The following is a 27175-nucleotide window of genomic DNA, read 5'->3' as shown; positions in this document are numbered from 1 at the left end:
CTTCTGAGATCAGGATGCTCAGAGGAGAGGAAGCCCTCCAAAGTCAGAAAGAGGGAGGAGCCCCTCCGCCCCCCTCCCCCAGATACCCCTCTTCCTTAATTAGACGCTTCTTCAAAGCGGGCGGGCAGGATGGGCGTGGCCACCACTGGGATGGGTGGGTGGGGCCCGAGGCCGGGAGAAGGAGTGCAGGAGCGTGGTGGAGACCGAGAGAGAGAGAGGCGCGGGGAGAGGCGGCAGACGGCGAGTCCGGCTTTTTCCAGACAAGGTGGGTGGAGGAGGAGAGGAGCCAGCGAGCGAGACGGGGGGGGGGGGGGCGGCGGCGGCGCCTGGAGGGGGGGGAAGAAAAAAATTCTTTGGCGCTTTGCTTTCTTTCTTCCTTCTGCGCCGGGCGCGGATCCCAGCGGCTGCGTGCGCCCTGGGGAAGGAGCCAGTGAGAGAGAGAGAGAGAGAGAGAGACATTCCCCTCCCGATTGCCACCTTGTGTCTTTGTGCGTGTGTGTGTGGAGGGGGTCAGGCGTGCATGCCCAAAGCCGCCTCCAACTCTGGGGCATCCCCAGAGCAGGCGCCGACCACGAAGGCGGCGAAGGCAAGGGGGGAAAACGGCTCCCTCCCGTCCTTCCCGGTGATGTCAAGCATTTCAGGACACGGGAGGGGGGGGGCTTTGTCATCGGGGTTTGAGTAAGAAGAGAAGACACCCCCCTAAGGCTCTCTCTGGCACTCCCCCCACGAAAGCCAAGCTCCGCACCCTAACCCTCCAAGGTTCCAAATTTTTCCATGCGTTAGATTTTTCGCAGGGAGGGGCAGGATAAAGAACGGGTGGAAGCGGGTATAAAGACAAGGAGACCAAGACAAGGAGACCCCCCTTCTACTTCTCCCCCCCCCCCCCGTGTCTCCATCCTGACGACTGCTTTCTCTTTCTCCAGCTTCCCTCGCTGCCGTCTCCTGCTTCGGGATCCAGACGAGTCCATTTTCGGGTGTCTGCCAGGAAAGCGAAAGAAGGGGAGGGCAAACGGGGACGATCCGTTGATGGCCTGGCGATCTCTTCCCCTCCCCGACGCGAGCCGGTGATTCCTAGCACCTCTGGCGACGCCCACTCACCCGCTGCTTTTATTTTTATACAATCCCCCCCTTTCCTTTGCAATCTTCAGGGTGTTTTTCTCCCCCCTTTCCCGAAAGACCGAGATCCACGCACGCACACCTGTCTCGACGGACGGACGCCCGGGCTTGCTGGTTTTTCTTCCTTCAGCCACAGCTTCCCCCCCCCCCGCAAGCAGGGACCGTTGAAAGTCTTCCTCTCCCCCCCCTCACACCTCCGCAAGCCGCCTGGAGTCCCCTCCTTCCTCTACCCCCGGCTGGTCCCCCAAATTGTGAGCTTCGCTCCCTTCCAAGGCACCAGGCGCCTCGCAAAGGAAGAGAATCGGAGAGGAGCCCCTTCTTTCTTTCTTCTCTCCACCTCCCCACCCCTTCCTCTTCTCAACCCAAAGCGATTTTTTTGTAACAAATTACGGCTGGAACAAAGAGGTGGACCCACGGATCGTTCCGAGAAAAAGGTGGATCTCGCGGGGCTGCTGCTCCCCCTGCCCTCCCCTCTCCGCCCAGTCAAGTTGGGGAGTCGGACAGGCCGACGCTTTGACCCCCCGCGGTCGTCCCCCGAAGGATCGCGCCGCCGGGTCTAAAAATTGCTGCCAAACCTCCCGGAGGACTGGAATCGCAGAAACTCTCAGAGTTGCACGCAGCCTGCAGAGGGAGGGGGAGAAAGACTGGCAGAGAGTCTCTGCGCTTGCCTGCCTGCCGGCTGAATTTCATCTCTCTCCACCCGCCGCCCCTCCCCGCTCACTTGGGGAGCATTGTTATTGTGGGCAGCCAGTGAGCGCCCGGGCTTGCCAAAGCTGGTCAGCGCCCCATCTCCCTCGCTTCTTGGAAGTTCTTGCTTGTGTGTCCTCCCCCTCCCGTCCCAAAGAGTCCCGAAACGTGGCTGATGCCTTGCCGGCCTCCTCCGGGTTCACATCTGGTCTGGCTGCAACTGGCGAGCGGACCCGTTAGCCTCCCTTCGGCCTCCCTCGGGCGAGAAAGCCCCGCCGCGCTCGGAAGGCAAGAGGCGCGCCTCTCCGCCCCGGCTCTGATGGGACCCAGCGGCTCGCGGCTCCAGTCCAAAACCTCTCCCATGGGACCCCCGCACCCTTTCCCCCCTCCCGGGGCTTGAAGAGTGTCGGAGAGACGTGACTCCGCAGGCGAAGGCAGTGAAGGCATTCGGGGCAGGGAGGGTGGACTGGCCAGAGGCCCGCTTCTGCTCCCCTGCCAGCTGGGCTTTCCTCTTGGCCAGAAGCTCCCTTTGGTTCCAAGGGCGGGCGCGGCGTCGGGGAGGGAAGGGAAGGGAAAGGAGGGGAGGGGAGCGGGCGTTCCGTGCGGAGGAGACCTGTGGGTGGCCGGGGCTGGCTCGGGATCGGCCAGCGCGCCTTGGTCCTGCGAGACTTTTCGGAGCGCAACAGCTGACTCGCTGAGGGAGGCGCCGTTGATGGCCCTGCGCGCCGGGACGACTTGGTTCCGGCAGGTGTGGCGCAGAGTTTGCCGCTTGCAAGAACCTTGGTCCCGACGGTCCAGCAGCCTCCTGTGCCTCTCGGTCTCCCAGGAGCCGGAGCAGGGAGGCCGGGAGCAGCCCCAGCCGCCACGCCGGCATCAGCACCGTGGACAGCACCCGCCGCTCGGCCAGCCCTTTCAGCACCTTGGAGAGCAGCCGCCGCCTGGCCAGCCCTTTCAGCACCTTGGACAGCAGCAGCCCGAGCGCCAGGGAGGGTGCCGGCGCCCCCGGCTACCCGGTCTATCCGCTCGCCTCCGGGGGCCGCTGCCGGCGCTGCACGCTGTCGGATCCGCGGGCGCCCAGGGGGGGACATGGTCCCTTCCGTGGGCCCTTCCTGGCGGCCATGGAGAGGCAGAACGTGCGGACCCTCTCCCTCATCATCTGCACGTTTACTTACCTGCTGGTGGGGGCCGCCGTCTTCGACGCCTTGGAGTCCGACCACGAGATGCGCGAGGAGGAGCAGCTGAAAGCCGAGGAGACCCGGCTCAAGGGGAAGTACAACATCACCAGCGACGACTACCAGCAGCTGGAGGAGATCATCATGCAGTCGGAACCCCACCGGGCCGGGGTCCAATGGAAGTTTGCAGGGTCTTTCTACTTCGCCATCACCGTCATCACCACTATAGGTGAGTCTCCTTCTGCTGTGCGGCCAGGCCCCCCCAAAAGCTGGAAGTTGTGTGGGGAATAGCCCACTTGGGTCCCCCAAAGTTTGGGAATGATGGGGTGCAAAATTTGAAAGTGAGAATGGAAAACAGGCAAAAAAGTTAGAGACGGAAAGGAAAGGATGTCTACAATGTGCCCATGATTGGTTGGCTCTATAAGGAAGTGTGGGATTGGCTTGAAAATCTAGGTAACTGTGAGATTTTTATGGTTCTTCAATGAGAAAGTGCAAGACGTCTGTGCTGTGAGGAGCTGTAGGTTATCAAGAGAAGTGAGCGGCTTTGCATTTCTGTTGGGTAGACTGAATCTTTCGGGTCTTTCAGAGTACACCTGTTGACATTTTAATTTCCACTCCCATTCTTGTTCCTCCTTCTAGGTTGTAGAACTGGTTAGAGCAGGGCACCTAGTATATCATGAAGGCAAAGAACTTTTACGAGGGTATTATGTGTCATGGGTTGCTGACTGCGTGACAATTGAGTTTCTCATGAGACTTCCCAGAGCAGGTGCAAATGAACTGTTCTTGCTTTTTGATCCTTCCTAGTACAAAATGATATCTGGAAGAAAAGATGGCAATGAATGAAGTTTTCAGAACAATTTCGGTGGCAACCCTGTGCGCAGATGCTAGGGAATAAGCCTTGCCTGATTTCAGTTGTACTTCTGAGGAAATATCATTAGGGTTGGACCGGAATACACTTTCACAGCTTTTTTTTCATTTAAGGGGGGGGGGGAATCAATAAACTGGCACTGGTGTCTTCAAACCGTTTATTCTGAAGCCATCATAACAGAACTAAACTGGAATCTGCATGAATATGTATTTTGAAGACTAAAACTTGAGTTAGTATTTTCAGATTGCCACGAGGTAAGATTCTTTGCTCTGAGGAAGGAGTGAATTGCCTCAGAAATTTCTTTTCTGCAACTGTAATAGCAGCAGAACTGTGTTGGGGTCTTTCTCTTTCTGTCAGCTCACAATTTCTTTCCTTGTCTTTTGAAACGAGAGGAGACAGTTCAAAATAATAATCACCAGAAAACTTATTCAGTGCTCAGCTATGAATCTGACAATTTTGTTGACAAGCCAAAGACATCTTGGCTATGGTATATTCTCCAAAGAAACATTTTTTTCCCATAAAATAAAAGCAAATCTTGAGTGATGGATTAATATAGCAGACAGCCTATGCTTCAGGTCCTGGGTAAGTAGGAATAACTAGGAAACTTGCATCTGGTCTGGAAATATATGATTCCTATATATGGGATTTTACCTGACCCTAGTACGGTGGTTCCCAACCTTGGATCTCCATGTATTCTTGGACTAAAACTCCCAGAAGCTTCCTTCACTAGCTGTGCTGGCCAGGATTTATGGAAATTCTGGTCCAAGAACACCTGGAGAATCTAAGGCTGGGCATCTTAGATTGGCCAGTGATGTCTCCAGTGGATGCTTTGTCACTTGAGGTTGTGTATCTTCAGAGGCATGTGACTGACGAGGGCATGGCAATGTTCTCTTAAGAAATGACACTCTGAAAGAGCTGTGGAGGCCCAAGCAGGGTTATCGGAATGCAGCGCAAGGCAGTGCATTGATGGTGTTCTGTTGGATAAGTCGGGAAGACATTGAGCAATGTTATTAACCAAGACTATACTGACACCTGACTATTAGGTCTTGTTAGCAGCAATGTAAATATTAACACATGAGAATGTTGTCAGTTTTTGGCAGAACATCCATTCCGCTTTCCTTGGAACTGTCAGAGTAAACAAAAATTGTTTGCCTAACATCTAGATTGTGACTCTTTTACCTGTGGTAGTAAATTGCTTTCTCGAAAGATAAGCTGACACTTGTATAAAGGATGTCTCCACTTTGTTTTTTGTTTTTTTCAAACTTCATGTGTCAGTGTGTTCACATTAGATCCCCCTACATCTTTCTGATTCCCGCCCCTGCCCATTTTGACCTCCTTCGTATCTTGTTAATTAACTGATTAACTATTTGTGTGCCACCAAGTAAATTCCAATTTGAGTTGGCCCTAGTCCGAATTTTCTAGGTATAAAGCATTCAGAAGTTCCCATTTCCTTGTTCTTCTGGCACTCTACGACTATGCAACTTGTCCAGGGGCCCAAAATCTGACTCTTAGCCTGGGATGGACAGTGGAGAATCAAACTTTCACGTCCTTGGCTCCCCAAGCAGTTACTCACTAAGCGATCCAGCCAGCTACCTCATAACTTAAAACAAGGCATCTTGCAGGATTCACTATCCAGTGTTTTGGATCACTGTCTGAGAAACTAATAATTGGGAGGGACACTCAACACAACATGTAATTCAATCCCCTACATGCTCCCAGGGACAAATTTTCCTGTTGCGCAGCTTCCGTCTATGTGCTGGATGTTATCTTATGTGCTAGGTCAACATCATCCATCTGGATGAGGCATTTTAGTTACCCACAGTCAGGTTTTGCTGAAAAATTCCTATGGAATTGGAATGTAGGGATTTTTACAGCATTATCCTATGGAGTTGCATCCTGAATCTATAGCTTGTGCCATTAGAGCCCTTTTTTGTTTTAGCAAATTCAGCAAATTGGAAGTAAAAAAAAATGCCTCAAGCTAGGTTGTGAACAAACTATAATGGCAAGAAACAGGAATGACTGACTCTGTTTGAGATGCCTAAGGAGGCACTGACATTTTCTTTGGCTTTGGGAAGTATAAGATGTGTAAATGCATTTCAGACTTGATCTTTAGAATTGAAGATTTGAATGTGCCTTACTACTGAAAACCTTACTACTGTTAGCCTCCATTACAAGAGAAGTTTAAAGGAGAAAACACCTCACTCTCTACAAGTTTTAAGAGTTTTTTTTAAGTACCTTTGTTGGTACTTCTCAGTGGGGTCCAAACAAATGGAATATCTAATAATTTATTATAAGTTAGAGAGGAAAGAAAAGTATTATAGATTTTGTTCTCAGTTTATCAGCTCGATTGAACATTAATTTAGATCAGATATATAGCTCAAAGTAAGTCATTGAAGAACTTCATTTTTCATGAATGCCAAGGGAATGCTTTGGACACGGACCATATAAAGTCAGATCCTTTTTTGCCTTTGTTAGTTTTGTTGGAAAGTTGGGCTTAACTTTGAATGGCTCATATGGCGGATGAGGTTAGAATGTACCATCTCCTGTTCATGGAAAAAAATAGTGCAAATAGGATCAAATTAGCCTGGAAGCCATGGACTATGGATTGTGTTAATGTTTGGCTGTGCTTCCAAAAAAGCGAGGAGAGAAAAATCTACTCTGTGCATGCTCAGAAGCACTCTCCCCGTGTCTGTAGCTGAAAAAAAAGAGATAATTTGAATATAATCATTAATACTGGAAACAGCTCTTCGGACCAACCCCTGTTAGACTCTGGCACATATCAAAGGTCAACTAGTCAGATAAATGTGTGTTTTATGATCCTGCCTTAAATCTGTAGACAATATGCTAAATGTTAAGTTTTATTTACTTGTAACAAGATAAGCCCTCGTCTTGATTAAGTACAAGTAAGCCACATTCAAATCAATTGGGCAAATTAATTAGAACTTAATTTCAGTCCCTGTGAAATAAATGAATACATACCAGCTGTTTCTGATGGATGGATGGATGGATGGAAGGAAGGATGGATGGATGGAAGGAAGGAAGCATGGATAGATGGATGGATGGAAGGAAGGAAGGAAGGAAGGAAGGAAGGAGGGAGGGAGGGAGGGAGGGATCGATCTATCTATCTATCTATCTATCTATCTATCTATCTATCTATCTATCTATCTATCTATCTATCTATCTATCTATCTATCTATCTATCTATCTATCTATCTATCTATCTATCTATCTATCTATCTATCTATCTATCTATGATTTCTTCATTTTAATTCAGCAGTCTCAGGCCTGTAGAGAAAAAGGTGCTTAAAATTTTAAAAATATATTCTGCAGAGAAATGAGGTGTGCGGCTTTGGCTAATTTTTTTTGGTATTGATTCTATTTTTTAAACTATCCTAGAAGACTTCGTTTTCTCCTGCTTTGTTCTGAATCTGAAACCGCCCAAGTACCATTCAGGAATGAAAGCATGTTTTATGCATTAATGAGAAGATGCTCAGTGGCCCAGTAGGGTAATATTCATTGGATTTGATTTCCAAATATGGTTTTTAAATTTCCATGTTTTACGCTATGTCAGTGACCAAAAAGAAGGTTGTGTTCATTTGTTTCTTTATTAAAGGTGAGAGGGGCCCTCCCCAAAAAGTCGTTTGGATAAAGTTGTCCAGGTGCAGAATTTGTGATTTGGAAGTAAGAGCTGGTTACAGCTTGGAGACGTATTGGTGTGTGTTTAAACTATTCAGCCCTCTTAGTACACTTATCATGTGCCATCTGACTTATGGAGACTCTTTTTCACAGTTTTCCAGGTAGACAATATTGAGAAATCATTTATCATTCCCCTTTTTCTGGAAGTGTTCTGGGATCATTCAGGTTGTCCAAGGCTACCCAGGCTGGCTGGTCTCTTGGGAGGTACCATGGGGAATTGAACTCCCAACCAAGCCTAAACTACTGAGCTAATCAGCCAGCGTGTCTGGAATTGATGCAGTTCCAAAGCATCATCATATCATTTCATAACGTTTCTGCTGCATGTTCTAGAGTTTAATTCTTGTTAAATATAATGTGTTCAGGACCTCCTCCTGATGTCCATGAGGCTTTACAGTACGCCCCTAGGAATTTAGAGTATTTGCAGTATGGGAATTTAGGATATGCCCCTAGGAATTCACAGTATGAAGGGAAAAGAGGAAAACAAGGTTGAAGAGGCATAAAGGGAACAAGGTATGCAAATTTGCCCTGTGTGAATTCACTTTTAGGTTCCTTCCTTCCTTCCTTCCTTCCTTCCTTCCTTCCTTCCTTCCTTCCTTCCTTCCTTCTTCTGCTCGATCTTCCATAGGTTCTTTCTCCTTTCCAATCTTTCTTTCTTTCTTTCTTTCTTTCTTTCTTTCTTTCTTTCTTTCTTTCTTTCTTTCTTTCTTTCTTTCTTTCTTTCTTTCTTTCTTTCTTTCTTTCTTTCTTTCTTTGCAGTTAAGCATCAAGAAGTAACATGGAGGTCAAGGCATAGCTCACCTGAGGTTTATATATCAGGTGTCAATCTCTGACACATTTCAAGGGAGCCGCAGACTGGAAACAATTCTCCACACACCACCTTATAAGGTTCATTATGGAACTTATGCAATCCTGATTTGACCTATATTGCTTTCATGTTGTCTTTATGGTTGTGGCCAAAAAACAAGGGTTGTGGATGGCTGGCCTACACGATCTTGTGGTCATTGTTCCTTGAAGAGGGTAGACAAGCTTTTTTTCTCTTCTGAGAAGAACGGTACGATCAAGCCCTTGTGTTTGGGTGTCGGACTGTGAAATTGGATTTCTGTGGTTATTTTTAAATCACGGCCGTGCATTCTTGTTATGATTTTCATTCTTGGTTCCTCACAAAGTTGGACTGGGATGCAGACTTAAGCAGGCTTAAGAAGTCGCAGCCGAGTAAGCCTATTAAGATCAATTGAACTCCATACAGTCATGCTTACTCTAATCCCAGTGGATTCAAAGCACTGGGAAGTACTTGAAAATTGGTATAAAACATTTTAATAAACTTTAATTGATGACAGAGTAAGGGTTTTATGAGGTAAGGTTTGAATGGAGGCAGAAAGAGTGGCAGAAAGAGAGAGAGAGGTCTAGGTCGTGATGCTTTCAAATCTTAATTTCATGTAGTGTACATGCCATTCATCAGGTTCTTCAATGGCCATAAATCTAGTTGGGGCATACACTTTTCCAGTCCTGTTTTGCTTAGACAATTGCATCGTGCTGATGTACATATTTTGACACTCCTTTTTAAATGCGCCTCTTTTTAGATAAAGGCAAAGGTTCCCCTTGACATTTAGTCCAGTTGTGTCTGACTCTAGGGGGTGGTGCTCATCCCCGTCTCCAAGCCGTTTGTCTGTAGACCATTTCCGTGGTCACGTGGCCAGCACGACTAGACACGGAACGCTGTGACCTTCCCACCGTGGTGGTACCTATTTATCTACTTGCATTTTTTACATGCTTTCAAACTGCTAGGTTGGCGAGGAGCTGGGACAAGCGATGGGAGCTCACTCCGTTGCGTGGATTCGATCTTACGACAGCTGGTCTTCTGACCTTGCAGCACAGAGGCTTCTGCAGTTTAACCCACAGCGCCACCACATCCCCCTCTTTTTAGACATACATCTAAAAATGAAATGTAGGAAGTTTTTGCTTTGCCCACTTTTTCCCTCAGTTTAAAATCTTTGGGTGTTATAGATGTTGATTCTGATAAGAACCGCTGAGTTTTGCATAACTGAAAGATTAACTCTATAATCAGTGGATTCTGTTTCTATCAGCTGATGTTTAGAAATAATTGCCATTTCGAGACCTTGACTGGATATTCACGAGAGTCGTTGTTGTTGCTGCAGCTGTTGTTTTGCATTGTCAAGTCATAATTGACTTATAGCAGCCCTGATAAGGCTTTAAAGATGAGATATTTAAGAAGGTCCATTGCCCAGTAAGTTTCCATGGTTGAGTAGGGATCCAAACACAGGCCTACTGTGTGCTAATCCATGACTATATCCACTGCACCACACTGGATATCACATGCAAGCCATAAAGAAAATATTGGGTAAAGAGGGAATGTTCTGGTTTAAAATCTGTCCACCATTTTCTGTCTCCAAACCACTCTCCCCCAGTTCTGCTTGCAATGAAGAAGCGGCATCTGGCATCTGGAATCACAGGCTTGCCAACAGCCTGCAATTTGGTACTGAAAGTTAATTACAACTTCAAGACCAGCTTGGCAGAATGAGGGTCTAAACTGCCCTTTTGATGAGTTGTCCACACTGCTTGTCTCTGCTTTGGGTTTCAATCCACATTCAGCTAATGGATGGGTAGAGAGCCATGAGTTAGAAAATCATGCAGCTGGAATTGAAGATAAGATGGACATGTTCTTTTCTGAAGCTGATTTTGTGCTGGGTACAAGGGACGGGTTCAAGCGGCTGAGTTCCTCACCACCCTGTCCCTTGTACAGACATTATCCCAAACATTAACTGAAATTGATGGTGCCTTCAGCTTGCTTGCTCATATGGAAAGATGTTATATTGAGAATAATTGTGTTGTGGTGTGTGTGTGTGTGTGTGTGTGTGTGTGTGTGTGTGTGTGTGTGTGTGTGTGTGTGTGTGTGTGTGAGAATGACACTCAAAGTTCAACTGCACCAAAAACACTTGGTGAAGATGTTGGATTTATTTTGATGGTGCTCATTAGAGAAAGTTTGCCATCTTCTCTCCAACAAATTGTTGGCTTTTCCCTTCTTTTCTTTTTGAAAAAGAATTTCCAGTTGCCTTCCTCTCCTCTCTCTCTCTTTAAACAACATATATATCTCAGTGTATTCCAACTGGAGTTTCGGAGTGAATGTTTCAATATGTGGTGATACAAAACAGTTCCGAAGGGGTGAAAGGAATTTGCTTCTTCCCTTATAACTTAACCAGCTTCCGATATCATAATTTTGAGCATTTAGCATCATTTAATGGTTCAACTCTGTTACTGAGCACTCATTACTTTCTCAATAGCTCAGTGAGTTAGTTGTCTGGTTGGTAGTTCAATTCCTCACTGTGCCTCCTGAGAGTAGAGCCAGCTTGTGTGGGCTTGGCAAAGCTGCAGAGTCTCAGATCACCCCCAGAAGAAAGTAATGTGAAATAACCCCCAAGTACTATCTACCTAGAAAAGACATCAATATGTTTTTGGTCAGTCTTGGAGAAAATGTGTGCCTCCATTAGAAATTGTTCTGCACATTGGTGTAAGGATACAGAAACTTAAAATAGGCTAACTGCTGCCCTGTTGCATAAACTGTTAGAAGCGGAAGTACTGATAAGTTGTTTATATCTGTCTGGTTGTTCAGCTGATCCTCTCGCCAATGTGTGTGTGTTTAATTGCACAAGAGGGGAGAGACTCTAGAGCTGTTTTTCACAGGTTAGACCAACCACAATGAAAAAGTGATTTATTTTGTGTGTTGGAGTTGAGAGGGAAATAAAATCTCACCATGACTGCCTCATCATGCTGAGAATAAGACATTTTCACATCCTTATGGAACTCTGGTTGAAATAAACCAGAAGTACCAAAGTAACATGCATTTAACTTTTCTCAGAGATTTTGAAGGGACTTGAATGTGCCTATCATTCTCTTGAGCGATCCCTGTATGTTTGTGTGCCAACTGGCCACCATAACTTGGGGAGGAAGAGTGGCCCCCTCCTGTGTCCACTTCAATAGCCTCAGGGACAATGTTTGAAGAGATCTTCCCCACGGTGAGGGGTCTGCTTCCCAAAAATGTTTGCATGGAGGCTGATGATTCCAATTTAACAAAGGTGATAAAGCTACTTTATGGGGGAGGGTCTGTTGGGCAGAACTCCTAGAATTAAGAGGTGCAATTAAAAAAAAAGCACAAAAGCTTCTACAGTCTTGTCCAGTGGGAAGAAAAATATCTGGACGTTTTCATTTTCACCTGTGAAAATGAAATAAGTCAAGATTTTACATCCCTACCCTCCAGCCCTGAAATTTGAACAATCGCTTCATCTTAAGAGGCAATACAGCAGAGCTTTGACCTGAATGATATGTGATCTGGACTAGATGTGGGCTATTCATATCTGTAAATCTGGGAATAGGAATATGAATAGCGGCACCACAGGTGCCACCGAGACCCATTCCCTGTCCTCAGAACTGGCTGGTCCACTCAGTGGTCACTGTGTGGGGCGTGTCCTTCATCGTCGACATAGCACCAATCATGGAAGTATCTCAGCCGGCTCTTCCCCACTTCCCTGCACAAGTGACTGCTCAACAGTGGGGTGGGAAGACTCTACGTTCTGCCTCCTCGCCAGAGTGGTCGGCTGTACAGGGAGGTGGGGAGGCGCCGGCTGGTCTACTTTAGCGATTGGCATGATGTCATTGACGATAGATGCAGTGAAGGGTGAGTGGACTGGCCAGTTCTGGGGGAAAGGAATAGACCTTCATGGTACTTGTGGTGCTGCTATTTGAATTTATACAAATACAAATAACCCATGTCTTATCACCATGGGACGTGGTGGCACTGCGGGATAAACCACAGAAGCCTCTGGGCTGCAAGGTCAGAAGATCAGCCGTCATAAGATCGAATCCACATGATGGAGTGAGCTCCCGTCGCTTGTCCCAGCTCCTGGCAACCTAGCAGTTCGAAAGCATGTAAAATGCGAGTAGATAAATAGGTACCACCTTGGTGGGAAGGTAATGGCATTCCATGTCTAGTTGCGCTGGCCACGTGACCATGGAAACTGTCTTTGGACAAAACGCTGGCTCTGTGGCTTCGAAACAGGGATGAGCACTGTGCCCTAGAGTCGGACACGACTGGACTAAATGTCAAGGGGAACCTTTACTCTTACCTTATCTGGACAGCTACAGCTTCCAAAGCTTTACCTCACCCACTACATTTGTAGATGGTCTTTAGGCAAGCCAGTCTTTCTCCCTGCCCTGTTTAGCAGCCCTTAGCCTGCAGTCATCTATTACAGTGGTTCTTAACCTTTGTTACTCGGATGCTTTTGAACTGCAACTACCAGAAACCCCAGTCAGGACAGCTGGTGGTGAAGGCTTCTGGGAGTTGCAGTCCAAAACTCCTGAGTAACCCAAGGTTAAGAACCAGTGATCTATTAGGCCAGTGGTTCCCAGCCTTGGGTCCCCAGATGTTCTTAGACTACAACTCCCAGAAATCCTGGCAAGCACAGCTAGTGGTGAAGGCTTCTGGAAGTTTTAGTCCAAGAACATCTGGGGACTCAAAGTTGGAAACCACTGTGCTAGGTGATAATAGCAGCCTATCTAAAAAAACATGGAGGGAACTAGTTACAAATGGTGGGTTACCTGTAATTAATTCCAATTATAAGTAAATGAAGGATAGCTATTTTCCTGTTACATTGGCCAGCATCTGCAGGCACAGAAGGAATGATGTAAGTACAAGCAGCAGAATGAGTTCCTGCTTTGATTTTGGGTCTCACACGACTTCATCTCATTGTACACAAGTTGCTTAGAATCTGAAATCCAAGCAGGGACCCTTTAATTAGTGGCAATCTGCCATTGCAGGTGATGTCAGTCGTGCTACACTGTTAGACCTACAGAGCAGGATACCAACCAGTCAAACTATAACTATTATTTAGTCACCATTATAGCCACCGGTTGTATCTGTCCTCATTATTTAGGTGTGTCACATGCTGATATTTCTTTTCATTAAATTAATTTAAAGCAACTATGCTAGTTACATCCAAAGACTGCACAGATAAATGTTGTTTTCAGAAAGTGGAACTTTAATGGTAATATACTACCGGAGGCAGCCCTTGGTTCCATAACCATGACATATTTGTCTTACAAGCTAACATTTCAAGTTGTGTGTCACCCCAAGTCAGAGATGGGCAGCTTGTGTTTCCCGTAGGACAATCAACATTGTGGGGCAAGGTGCCCCACCTTCTCACACTGCTGGTGGCCTATGCAGAGACGTCTTGAACATACATGGAGCTCTTTGAATGGTGAAAATATTATAGTGATGCTTCCATCCTCTTCCTCCTGCTCTGTAACTATTCCTAATGAAATCCGCACCCTTGTTCTAAGGCTCCAAACACTCCTGAACAGAAGTCTTGTGTTGTTCAAATCTGAACAGGGAAGGGGGAATAGGGTAGAGGTGATGAACATTTAGTTTTCTTATCTCTTGCCCATGACTTTTGTTGCAATGCAGTGTAACATGAGAGGCCTGTGACTCAAAACTGGAGTGTTCAATGATTCCACACTGTTGGGAGTTGTCTGGAAAGCGGGAAAAGAGAATAGATGCTTTCCTCATTGTGTTTCTTATGAACCATCCATTTAAAATGCAGCGGGAGGATTTTTCGACCTCACGTCTCTTTAACTTTAATCCACCCACCATGACACTTGTCAAGGGGCAGATCAGGCTAATTTTCTCTCCATCTCCCTCTTTTTAACCTTTCACTTCCCTTCTCTTGCTGTTGCTATGTGCTGTCAAAAAAGCGAGCTGCTTCTATACCGCCCCATAACACTTCAAGCACTCTCTGGGTAGTTTACAAGTTAACTATGCAGGCTACACATTGCCCCCCCCCCCGCGAGCTGAGTGCCCATTTTACCGACCTCGGAAGGATAGAAAGCTGAGTCAACCTTGAGCCGGGTACCTGGGATCGAACCCCAGGTCGTGAGCACAGTTTCGGCTGCAGGACAGCAGTTTAACCGCTGCGCCACGAGGCTAGTTGCTTCTGACTTACGGAGACCCTATGAATAAGTGATCTCCGAAATGTCCCATCCTCAACAGCCCTGCTGGGCTCCTATACAATCAAGCCAGTGGCTTCCTTTAGGGAGCCAATCCATCTCATTTTGGAGTTTCCTCCTTTCCTATTGCCTTCCACCTTTCCTTCTCTGGCTTCCACCAAATGCAACATTTCATGTCTCAGTGGGTTCCAAAGGAAGATCAAAGGAGTCACTATAGAACACAGAGAGACTGTTAGAATTTTGTAGGTGCTAAAAAATGTGGTTGTCACAGTAGATGTTTGCTTGCTTTGTATTCTGATTGGGCATATGAAGGTCATTTGCCAGAATTAGGTATCTGGATTTCTGCTCTTAGTGATGTGCCATCTGTAGCATGTAGTTTGACTCTGAGTTGGTAGATCTAGGACCAAACTGCAGGTTTTAAAAATTGTGTGAGTTCCGGTAATGAGGAAAGGGAGTAGCAAGTATTTGCTAGCTCTTTTCCGTCATCCTCCATGCAAGTGAGAGGGGGTTAATGTTTGTCCCAAAGACCCTCATGCATCTATGGAGGCTGTCTACAAAACTTGCAAGCCAGGGCTTGAAATTGGGCAAAGCTCATCTATGGACAGAGGACATCCTTTGCTAGAGACAGTGTCCCTCCATTCATTTGTGGTAATGAAAATGGTGAGAGGATGCAAAGGGTGATACGCCAGCTAGTCCTAAAGTCCACTGCTCCTCTTCCCGGATGGACCTTACACTTTTTTGTGGCATAAAGCTATACTTTGTATGACTCCTAGTTTCTTTCAGGTAGGGGTTCTTGGCAAGTATACCCATATCACTGGTGGCAAATAGGAATCTATGTGGGCTGCAAGGTTTGTACATGGAAATATGGGAAAAATGTATCTTCTACTTTAGTCATGGCAATAAAATGTATTCCTCATCATCATTCAGCAGCTGAAATCTTGTGACTTAATGCACCAAGTCTCACATGCGTCCCCTTTGCATCACTGATGAACTCTTGAGTTCCATTGAATCAAAAGGTCTTACTCTAGTGCAATGTACTACAATAAGCAACAGGATTTCAGTGTATGATTGTTCCTAGTCATCTTTGTGTTCTATGGTTACTGTAGCATTAATATCTATTTGTTGTTGTTAGGTGCCATTGAGTTACCTCTGACTTACAGTACGTTGAGTTACTGTTGACTTTTGTTGACATTTGTTGACCTTGGGTTGGATTGTCCTGTTTTCCCATTGCCTTCCTCTTTCCGTGCTGCAGCTGCTTTCCACTCTCCCTAGTATTATTGTGTCTGTAGATGAGTCTCGTCTCATTGTGATATATCTGAAGTAAGACAGCTTCAGCTGAGTTGTTTTGACCGCGAGTCAGAATTCCGGCGTTTTGACTCTTCTTTGTCTTTTCTCGCAATCCATGGTATCCACAAGACTCTCCTCCAACATGTTTCAAGGGAGATGGTTTGTTGTTCCTGTCAGCTTTTCTTCCATGTTCAGCTTTTATAAGAGGAATAGCACAATATGTTCTTGGCTTCCAATGACACCTTGTTATTTTTGAGGAATTTTTCTGCTTCCTTGACATATGGAACAGCTGGATAGCTCAGTGATTTAGGTATCCAGCTGTGGAACCAGAGGTTCGGAGTTCTATTCCCCACTGTGTCTCCTTGACAGGGGCTGGACTCAGTGATCCATCGGGTCCCTTCCAGCTCTGCAGTTCTAAGGTAAAGATGATGATGATGGGTAGCTCTGTGGTCTACGTCTCTGGCTGAGGAGCCAGAGACTGGGAGTTTGACTTTCCATTACGCCGCCTTGATAGAGGCTAGACTCAATGATCCATAGGGTTCCTTCCATGTCTGCAGTTCTCCGGTTATTGTTATTATTATTATTATTATTATTAGCCTTACAAGTCTCAATCTTCTTCTTATTTCTTGACTACAGTCTCTATTTGGATTGATAATTGGGTGGAGGCATAAATTTTTTTAAACAATTCCAATATATATAGTTATTTCTATATTGTTAAGGTTCAAACTTAATCCTGTTCTAGCCCTTTACCCCCACTGTCAGGAATTTTTTCAAGTCATTGCTATTTTCTACCACTGCACTTGTGACCTTTGTGCATCTTAAATTATTGATGCTTCTTCCACCAATTTTCCTTTTCCTTCATCTGGATTTAATCCAGTTTTTCATATGACGTGTTCTGCATAGAGTTTTGAACAGAGAGGGAGATAAAATGCACTCTTCCCGAGAGGCAGATCAAATGCACTCTGCCCATGAGAAAGCATTCTATATCTGTACCATCTCTACCTTTGTGTCCAGTGCATCAGGACAATCAAATGTTGTGACACAGCTCTTCATTTTTGAATGATCTAAAACAAGTCAATGAGTAAAAGTTATACCGAACGGCATTCTCACTGTAACAAACAACTCTATGAATTCTTATATTGTTGGTTGGTTGTCATTCTAAATAATCCCAGTGCAAAATTTTTATATCCTCCTAAACCTCAGCATGCAAAGCTGGCTGGATAGCTCAGTGGTTTGGGTGTGTGGTTGCAGAGCAAGAGGTTGGGCGTTTGATTTCTCGCTGGGCCTCCTGTGAATAGAGCCAACCTGTGTAGCTTTGGGTAAACCAGGCAGTGGTCCCAGGATACCTACAGAAAAAGGGATGATAAATCACTACTGAGTATTTTTTAACTTGAAAACCCAGAAAAGAGGCCCCATAACTGGTAAATAGAATAACAGAATGCCTGTAACACATCAATTTTCCATTTGACAAAAGCTCTGTTGCCTATTGTGGTGGGATCTAGATCCTTTGATATAGTGACCAGTGAGACAAAAGGTCTAGAACCACTTGTTTAGTTTCTTCTCCCCCTTTCCTTCTTTTCCTCTGTTCAGTTACTATACCTGTTCAGTTTTAGAAGAGGTAGTCATGTTCGTCTGTGCAAGCATATCAGGCAAAATTCAAAGAAAGAAAGAAAAAAGCGAAACAAATAGCTGAGATAAAATTTGTACACCTGATGGACACCCATCTAGATGGACTGAATATAAGCCTAGGTTTCTTATTATGTCACTGTCAAATGTAATACTTATGCTGTTGTCTACTGCTGCTTTTATTTTCTTCGTTAAGTACCAAACCCATCTCTCATCACAAGGCTCAAAGGTAAAAATTGTCGATATTCCTCTGCTATCTTCTGCTTTTATATATTCCCTCCTGCCTCTCAAGTCTTCAACAGCCTTCACTCCCACCTCTTCTTTCCCCCGTCCCTTTTGCTCATGCCGGTCATCTGTTTTCTGTCTCCTGTAGGAATGTTTGCAATAGAACCCAACACCAAGCATAGGCCATAAATTGCCGCGAGATATATCACACACCTAAGACTCTTAGAGCCAATGAATATTTAGTATGTTTTATTTGTGAAATTGGTATTTCATCCAGTATTTCATAGGTCTGACAAAGTGGACTTAGCCACAAAAGCTCACATTAAAATATAATAATTTTAAGATGCCATATATTTTTTGCCTTTGTTTGTTTGTTGGCTTCTGTGGGTTTTCCCTGATATGCCTGTTCAGTGACCTGTAAGTTGTGGTTTTTACAGGACTTTTTACATCCACGTTTTCCAATTTTAAATCCCTCTTCCCCCACTGTCTGTGCATCAATGGGTTTCTTTGCATACGCAAACCATGATCCAGTATTTTATATATATTTTTGGGTCTTGTTTTACTTCCAAAGCGATAGGTGCTCAGCCGTCCAAGCTTAATGATTACATGCCCCCCTTTATAACCTTTAAACAGCATGGGAAGCCCTGATTTTATGTTATTACTGAGAGGAGCAAAGTTGGAGATATCTGATGAACGAAGGGCAAGGTGACTTCCCTTACACATGCCAGGGGTTCAAGGAAGCTCTTAAATCTCTGAAGGTTGAAGGATGCTGATTTGGGCAATTCAGTGTTCTTCTTTCCACGATTTATTTATTTATTTATTTTATTTTTATTTATTTATTTAATTTATATCCCGCCTATCTAGTCGCGGTGGACTACTCTAGGCGATGACATCTGACTGCTCCAGCCACAAGTTTAAATTTGCCCACAAACTTCAGCACGCTCTCACAGGCATCTGGGAGTATTTTGGGAATATACTCTGCACGAAACCATTTATAGCAGCGAGTAGTCTGGCTGCCTCCCCCCCCTCCCATTCCCCCGCCACCCTGGGGCCTTCTCTGAAGTCAACAAGTAATACCATCAACTATGTTCCTACTATGAAAATCACTCGATCGTCTCTCTGGCTTTTAGAAGTGAGAGCCATACTTGATTTAACACCACGGGACTCTAGTAAACACTGAATATTTCTGGAAGCGGGTGTGTAGAAGGGGAAGAAAGGGCTGCTGCTTTCTCTTGTCCCAGGAGAAGCAACCGGGAGGTAGAAAACAGTCCAGTTTCTCTACATTTCTAGTGAAATGTGGTGGAAGGGATATGGAGGCTGTTTCCAATTGCTGGTACCCAGTACTAGTGTTTGATTTAGATATAATGTCAAATATATTTTCCTTTAGGGGCCCATAGCATAGAGGGAGATTGCATTTCTGTTCTCTTATAAATAGTTGTCTGGAACTGAGTCACATGTTTCCTTTATCTACCTGTTTCCTAACAGCTTTCCAGGTTGAGCCGCCTAGTGATATGAATTGCACAGATTCTTGCTCTGGAAAAGAGACAGGGGAAACCTTTTCCTCTTTTCTCCTCGTGGCAAGATTTCTCTGGGTGAGATTTTTTTTCCCCATCAGAGAAAACCCACATAAAATCTTCTAGGATTTCTCAAAGGGTTGATGGTCACTTTTCCCCCCTCAAAGGAATGTAAAGCTGTGCAGGATTATTATCATTCCTGTACAGGATGACTTACTTCCTATTCAGGGTTCTTCCAGAAAGAAGAAATACCAAGCTATGAAGGATTCTTACAGTTCCTGTGCAGGATTCACAAGAAAGGGCATCTAGATGCACACAATCTGGCAGTTACCCTCACAGAACAGCATAGGATCATGATATCTTCGTAGGGTTGGAAGGGACCGTGGAGGTCTTCTAGTCCAACCTCCCTTAAGGCAGGCTAAGGGAATCCAGGCTGCCCTTGGGAAAGATGGCAGTTACAGCTGCCCAATCCTAAATGAAGTCAGTCTCCCTTTTTACATGCTGGGGCTGGGAGGCCAGAAGGAGACCTTGGCAGCAGCCATTAAGGTAAGGGGGTGTCAATGTGGTTGGGGTGGGGGCTAAGGTAGGGAGAAAAAAGGGTGAGGGGTAGGCTGTGGGGTTGTGTGGCTGGGGGTGATGGCTGCCCATCTGCCACCAGTTAACTGATTGACAGCTGGTAGGCAGAATGGCGTTTGGTGGGTTTTTGGGGGTTTTTTTTTGGTAATATGAAGGATGAATAAAAACATATATTCGTCCCTTCATATTTGTGGAGATCTCGGAACCCACGAATATGAAAGGACTAATATTTAACAAATTGGCTATTTTTGTCGAAAAAGGCGATCCATTTATTATATTCGTCCCCATCTCTAGTTTATACACTACCCCATCGTGCTAAAGTACTCTCTGGGTGGTTTACAACATAATTATGCAAACAACAGTTTGTTTATTAGTATGTCCGGCCCACTCTAATTTGGAAAACCGCAATATTGAAAGAAATCCTTTGAGATGGGAAGATTAGAATGCTGCCATGTACAACATTGGATTTATAGCCAATCCATGTTAGGGATCACCAGCTTCTAAAGATTAGTAGCGCTGCTGAGATCCCTAGGATGTCCCGGACTCTCACCTGTCAACACAGGGACATCTGAGCACATTCTAAATGGACTCTGGGTTTGGGAAAGAAAGGCACAGAACACATGCTACCACCAATCTATCTGGTTCTTGCATTTAAGTAATGGAACTGGTTATTGGTTGCTAGTAGGAATGTTGGCAAGTCTTTGGGTATGACTCCCAAGTCCGAGTCTGAGTATTTAGTCCCAAGTCTGAGTCCAAGTCTTTGGTGCCATGTCCCAAGTCCCAAGTCCCTATGAAAAGCAAGCTTTTGAAAAGCGAGTGGGTGGGTTGGTTCCCACTCATGCACTGAATGAGAATCATTGGAAAAAAAAACACACAACACTAGAGTTGAGTTTGAGTCCAGTCACCAATGTGACTCAAGTTTGACTTGACGGTGAGTCCCACGACTTAAGTTCCCATTCCAAGTAGCTGGAGCTCTTACTGGCCAGGTAGTTCAGAACACTTCCAGTCTGCCACAATTTCTTAGAGTTACTGCTGGAGACAGGGAATATTTGATTTTTGAACAGCAGCTTCCATATTCCCACAGATCCCATATTCCCACAGTGGCCATGTTGGCTTTGGGTTTCTGGAGATAATTCTGGGGAAAAAACCCCCATATATTTGGTTAGGATCTACGCTGAGATCCAACAGTTTAATTTAAAATGGCGGTTCCCACCCTTGGGTCCCCAGATGTTCTCGGACTAAAACTCCCAGAAGCCTTCAACACTAGCTGTGCTACTCTGGATTTCTGGGAGTTGCAGTCCAAGAACACCTGGGGGACCCAAGGTTGGGAACCACTGGCCTAATAGATGACTGCAGGCTAAGGGCTGCTAAACAGGGCAGGGAGAAAGACTGGCTTGCCTAAAGACCATCTACAAATGTAGTGGGTGAGGTGAACCCCTAAATCCCTTGCAACAAACCAAGTGATATGGGATCTGATAATATATTTACCTCCTGCAAAATGGGAAAGGGAAGGCTAACTTGATCAGAAGTATGGTTGATCGTGGTTTTGTGCGTTGTTGATGCAAAGCCTCGCTGGCAGATCCAATGCCTTGAGGGAAGTACGGAGCGTTCCTTTGGATGTAATTAGATCACTTCAATCCCATAATGAGGCAGCTCTTTTGCAAAGAGGTTTCCATTGTCAGTTGCATCTCTGCCATATAGGAAGGGTGCCAAAGGGCAGCAGCAAATCCCCCCCTCCCTTTATAGTCATCCATTTAACTGACAAATGCAAGCCTGCCTCTTAAAAAAAGGTTTGCCTCCCCCCCCCCCCCCCGTACTATCATTGCCATCTTGGTAATGCAAGCAGTTTTCGAAATGGATAGCAAGAGCCAGTAGCCCTCCAGCCAATTCCGAGTTGCATAACCAATTTGATGGCAAGCTTCCAAGACTTAACAAAAAGTTTATTTAATAGGGTGGTGATGCTGGTGGTGGGAAGAGAGATGAATGCCAAGGTTCTTGGAGGCATTTTCTCTGCTGATGCAAAAGTGAGGGATGTGGAGATAAAGAAGTTATATATATATAAAATTATTAAACTCTGCTTATATCTCGGCTGACTTGTAGCAAGTGCTATAACTCAAGCCAAAAGGAAAAGAATACATGCTTTCAAGAAAATTGCAATCGTGTTCTTCTTTAGAATTTCTCTTTTTAAATAATAATTCCTTGCACCGTTTTTGATGCCAGGAGGGCAGATTCATCAGTGAAGCTATACCCTGGCAAATCTCCAGGAGATAGAATTGAACTTGAGTTTTTTCCCTCCCCTGCAGTGAGTCTTAATTATGGCCTATAATTAAGTTCATTGTGCTAAGGTTGGTGACTTTTTACACAGTTTATCTTTTTTTAAAAAAATCACTACAGACAGATTTCTCTCCAATGGGTATAAAATCATGTGGGCCCTCTCACTATATAATATACAATATTCCTTAGCTACCAACATAAATGATGTAGAGTTTTTCTCTTACAAATGAAGCACCTCTGTTTGATTATTTTTTTTGCTCTTTCTAAGACTCTAATTAGCCATGTATTGTCAAATACTTCCATTGCTTTGCTAGGACAATTGTCCCAGTGACTAACAAGCTCATAATTAACACTCTTACAGGGATTTCATCTGCCTCTTGTCTAGACTATCCAGCAAAACCACCAAAATAAAAGGACTTTTGAACACATGTGCCGGCTGAGAAGGAGAGTGATGGGCCCAACCAAGATCGCTTAGTGAGGTTCATGACTATTTTAGAATCTGAATCCAGATCTTCTAAGTCCTAGTTTCATACTTTAACCATCACACTATTATATTATAGTGACAATATAACAGTCAGTTGGACTGTTGTCAAACCCCATATGCTTTGCTTCCTAATCTCAATTGCTGGTCTGCCGTTCTCCACTGATAGGGTCGGTTGTAGTGGTTATGATTAGCTGCTATAGTCCATGGCCCAGTGGGATCAGAAAGAGACCTGCAAAATGCAAGGTGGTCAATAAATATATGGAGAAGTTTAGCAGAGATGCAGGCCATGAAATAACAGAATGAATGGACGGCTAGAAAAGCAAAACGAAGCTGCCTGCACACATATTCACAAGTCCTTTTATCTTATCGCATCATGACTGCCCCCAACCTTCATCAGAAAGTTTTCTCCAATCAAGAGAACAGATGACATACAGGTTACAAGTGTAACCCAAAACACTTAACATTGAATAGTTGAGGAAGAGAGGAAAAGGGGCGTTTGGGCGTTGGCTACAACTAACTAATTCTGCTTGCATGCTTAGGCAGTTTCTTGTTGTGTATGATGTCTACGTCGGCTTGGGCACGTCATGAGAATGGCTGACGGTCAGATTCCAAAAGATCTCCTGTATGGAGAATTAGTGCAGGGAAAGCACACAGCTGCGATACAAGGAGATCTGCAAGCGGGATCTGAAGGCTTTAGGAATGGACCTCAACAGATGGGAAATGCTCACATCTGAGCGTTCAGCCTGGAGGCATCATGGTCCTCCCAATTTGAAGACACTCTTGTCCAGCAGGCCAAGGCAAAGAGGCAGTCCTGAAAGCAGCAAAATCAGGGATCTGGACAGGGGACAGACTGTATTTGTCTTACGTGTGGAAGGGATGGTCACTCTCAAATTGGCCTTCTCAGCCACTCTAGATGCAGTTCCAAGACCTCTATTCAGAGCACTTTACCATCGTCTCTCGAGACTGGAGGATACCTACATGATGTCAAAAGTTCACTCTCTTATCTAACAGACCATTGGACCATTTCAGCAATGTGGAGAGGGGGGATCTGCTGCTTGGGTAACAGCTTATCCTCCATATTACTTTACCCGGGCTTCATGCTCTGGAGAGGACACTCCTCAATTCAGAGCATGTTACCATAGTCTCTCTAGACTGAAGGATGCCTGTATCTAACAGAAAAAGGACACAAACTTGGGCCAATGCCTCCAGCTTTATCCTGGGTTTTTAGCTTTGCTTAAAACAAAACAATATAAGAATGTAAACTATATAGTCGTATAGCATTGTGGAAGGACAAAACCGACTATAACCCACTTCCAAAAAGTCTTGTTTACCAGTCAGATGCTTGTAGTTGCCTTCACTTGACCCCATTCTCATAGAGCTGCCTGAAGCAAGTGGTTTCTCACCCTGATGCAAGATTGTTCTAATCCCAGCTTCTTTCCAAACTTAGCTTTGGCATTTTGATTCACTATTATAATGTTTTGTTACCCCAGAAGCTGCTTCGTTCCCCTTCCAGCTGCTGTTGAAGTAGACACACTGCTGCAAGCCATGCTGCAAATGACATTGTCCCTGCATTATCTCTTTCTCACCATGTGTCGTCTTAAGCTTCTGCACCACTGAGCAGTTGCTATGGTTAAAATGAGATAAATCTAGTTCCAGGCAGCCAACGGTTGAATCGCACTATGCTCTCTCCCCTGGACAGATTTCCAACTTTACGCCTGAGAGCTGCACGCAAACGACGAGGAGTAACAACTTGCTATTAATACTTGGATTGACTTTATTTGTCATGGTCTGTCTTTGTATTTAGGAAATCACAAGCTTCTCCCTTCAGCCTGTGCTCTGGAAATGTTCATTTCTGTCTCCTGGAAATATTCATGGGCTTGTGATGGCCATCAGTGAAACAAAATCTTTAGTTACCTGCAGGGCTGACAAAGCTGAGGCTGAGACCAAGAGCGATCAGGTGGAGAATCAACGGCTGTATTCTTCTGTTAGGAGGCCCCTATGTCTGGTGGCCACGGTCTGACAAGGAGCTTGGAATTGAGCAAGTTGGGTTTCTAGTATTTAGTCATCATAACCTTTATTGGCATAAAACATACAGCAAGCAGGGGTCCTCAGATAGATGGAGGGTATATACCCTGCATGAAGCAGATCAAAAAGCTTCAATGCGGGCAGAATAAAGCATTACATAGTTTCAAGGAATACAGTAGTTGTAGACCACTGCATCATGTAGATTAGGAGTGCTTAATGCAAAGCTTAAATCAATAAAAAGGCTGTGGAGAGTAATAGAGCCATGGCCAGATTACGTTGGGAGAGTGATTCAACTATGCCTGGGGGATGGTCTCTCTGATTTGAATCGCGGTGTGTAAAAAGCGAGCGACATAGGTAGTGACATGGTTAATATTCCCCTGGACTAAAAAGCAAACCTTGGCCTTATCGGAGCGTCCTTGAAAATTGGAGAGCAATGGTTCTAGAAATCTTGCACGCAAGCTGTTGTAGAAAGGACAGTCCAAGAGAACGTGAGAAACTGTTTCGATGGCATCTTGACCACAGGGGCATCGTCTGAGATTAAGTGGGACTCTCTGGTATCTACCAAGTAGAATAGCTGACGGTAGTACATTGAATCTTGCCAGCATAAATGCTCTTCTGTAGTGGGCGTCAGTTAGAAAGGAGAAATAGGGAGCTAAGAGCCCTGGCTTCAGGGGTAGGCCCAAATGGCTAGGGGAACAAGTTTTCCGAGCTGCCTCGGTGAGATGTTGGAATTGGATGTCTAACAGTCTGCGTTTGATTGATCGAAGTATTGCCTGACTAGAGGACAGGTGGAATGTATCCAGGGAAATTCCCAAGGACATGATTTTTTTCTGAATCGTGGTCAACCATTGGGAAGCATGATAATCCGTCAACATCAGAAAGGTAAAAGAGTTCTGTTTGGAGTTGAATAAAAGACGGAGCCAGAACTTGAAGGTCGAAAGCCAAGCACGGGTTTCCAACAATAGCAATCCCGTTTCTATGCACATAGCGGCATAGGGGACACAATTAGGCAATCCGAGTATTTTCCTCAGGAAGGCAGATTGTAAGCCTTCGATGGTGCGATCAAAGGCTTCAATCCATATGGGGGCACCATACAGGAGTTGGGAGCAAGATTTCGCATTGAAAGCTCTTAGAGCCATAGGGACATATCGGTTCCCTTTCAGATAGAAAAAACGGGCAATAGCCGAAGCACTAGTTCTTGCCAGTGATAGAGCACACTTGCGGTGGGTTAGCCAGCTCCCATTGTAGAAAAAATTGATCCCCAAGTATTTGATTGATTTGACCTGCTCAATAACATTTCCCTGTATTGACCATGAGAGTGGTTTCCATGACTTAGAAAAAACTAAGATCTTTGTTTTCCTGGTATTCAATGTTAGATCGTTAAGATGGAGGTAAGTCATAGTTTGACGTAATAAACGCTTCAGTCCAACTTGGGAGCATGACAATACAACGGCATCATCTGCATATAGGAGGATGGGAATATGGTGGTGAGCAAGTTTAGGGGCGTGCCCATTGATTGTGTATAAGGCTGGGGCTAGATCGTTTAAAAATAAGTTGAAAAGTGCTGGAGCAAAAATACAGCCCTGTTTCACGCCTTTGCAAATTGGAATTCCCGGAGTTAAGTTCCCCTGAAGATTATACCTGACTTGGCAACTAGTGGATGAGTATAGGTTTTTAATCAGGAAGAGCAGTCTGGGATCTATATTCAACCTGGCCAACTTGGCCCACAGCAATTCTCTCGGGATTGAGTCAAATGCCGCCTTAAGGTCCAAAAAGGCAGCGAAGAGTTTATTCTGATATTTCCCACTGGGTTTCTAGTATTTATAGCAAAGGATCTGGGATCCATAGCTCATCTCTCATCTGGATATTATGGCTTGATTCAGAATCTGAAAGGGATCAGGCCAGATTCTAGTTTTTTTGGTAGCTGGTCTAGTCTAAATTAAACCAGCCCAGCCCCAACCCAACTTAACTTCACCTGCACCTGCCATTCACAGGAACTGAAGCGATAGTCAGCTGGTACTCTGCAGCTTTTGGGTATACATACAGAATCCTTGCTCCAGTGTCCAGTGCTTAACTGGGAACCCCTTGCGACCTAAAGCTTCTAACTGGATCCTAACTTCAGAGACCAAACAATGCCCCTGTATTCCCAAACCCCACAGACCACTTCAGGTGCAGAAGAAAAATGGCAGCTTGGAGGAAAAAAAAACATATTTGGAGGCTGTCTCGCACAATTCCCTATGAACATTAGGCCATGGTTTTTCTAGATCAAACTCAGGACTTCCCCATCCGTTTGATTTACAGTTTGTCTGTAAACCAGGTACTGCAGAGCTCCAGAGAAACTGTTGCCAGTGTTAAGAGAACCCCCTTTTCTCGGCTGTGTTTCTCCACTTACAAATAAGTTGGAGGAATCAAATTTTTAACAGGCATGGGAGAAACATTGCAGCCTTCTGCAATCGGTACTGCCACCTTCCTCAGTGTGCTCCCCTTGTATCGAATATGGCCACTGGCCAAGTCAGAGGAAGAGGATGGGACATGTAATTGAAGCAATTTCTAATTTGCTGCACTCTTTACTTCTGTCTTCCCTTCCCTTCCTCCACTGTTTTCCTCATGT

At 45.1% G+C, this 27175-nt stretch overlaps 1 protein-coding gene across 1 annotated transcript in view; it reads left to right on the top strand.

The window, feature by feature from the left end:
- Nucleotides 1–2762: 2762 nt before the first annotated feature.
- KCNK9 (potassium two pore domain channel subfamily K member 9) overlaps nucleotides 2763–27175 on the top strand; it is an 82708-nt gene continuing 58295 nt past the window's right edge. The window contains exon 1 of the mRNA XM_020804528.3: nucleotides 2763–3204. Within this exon, the coding sequence (XP_020660187.3) occupies nucleotides 2922–3204 (283 nt within the window). The 5' untranslated portion in view covers nucleotides 2763–2921. The remainder of the gene's footprint in view (nucleotides 3205–27175) is intronic.

The sequence above is a fragment of the Pogona vitticeps genome, chromosome 4, assembly GCF_051106095.1.
Source record: "Pogona vitticeps strain Pit_001003342236 chromosome 4, PviZW2.1, whole genome shotgun sequence".
Lineage (NCBI taxonomy): Eukaryota > Metazoa > Chordata > Lepidosauria > Squamata > Agamidae > Pogona > Pogona vitticeps.
This window is presented reverse-complemented; position numbering and strand designations above follow the sequence as displayed.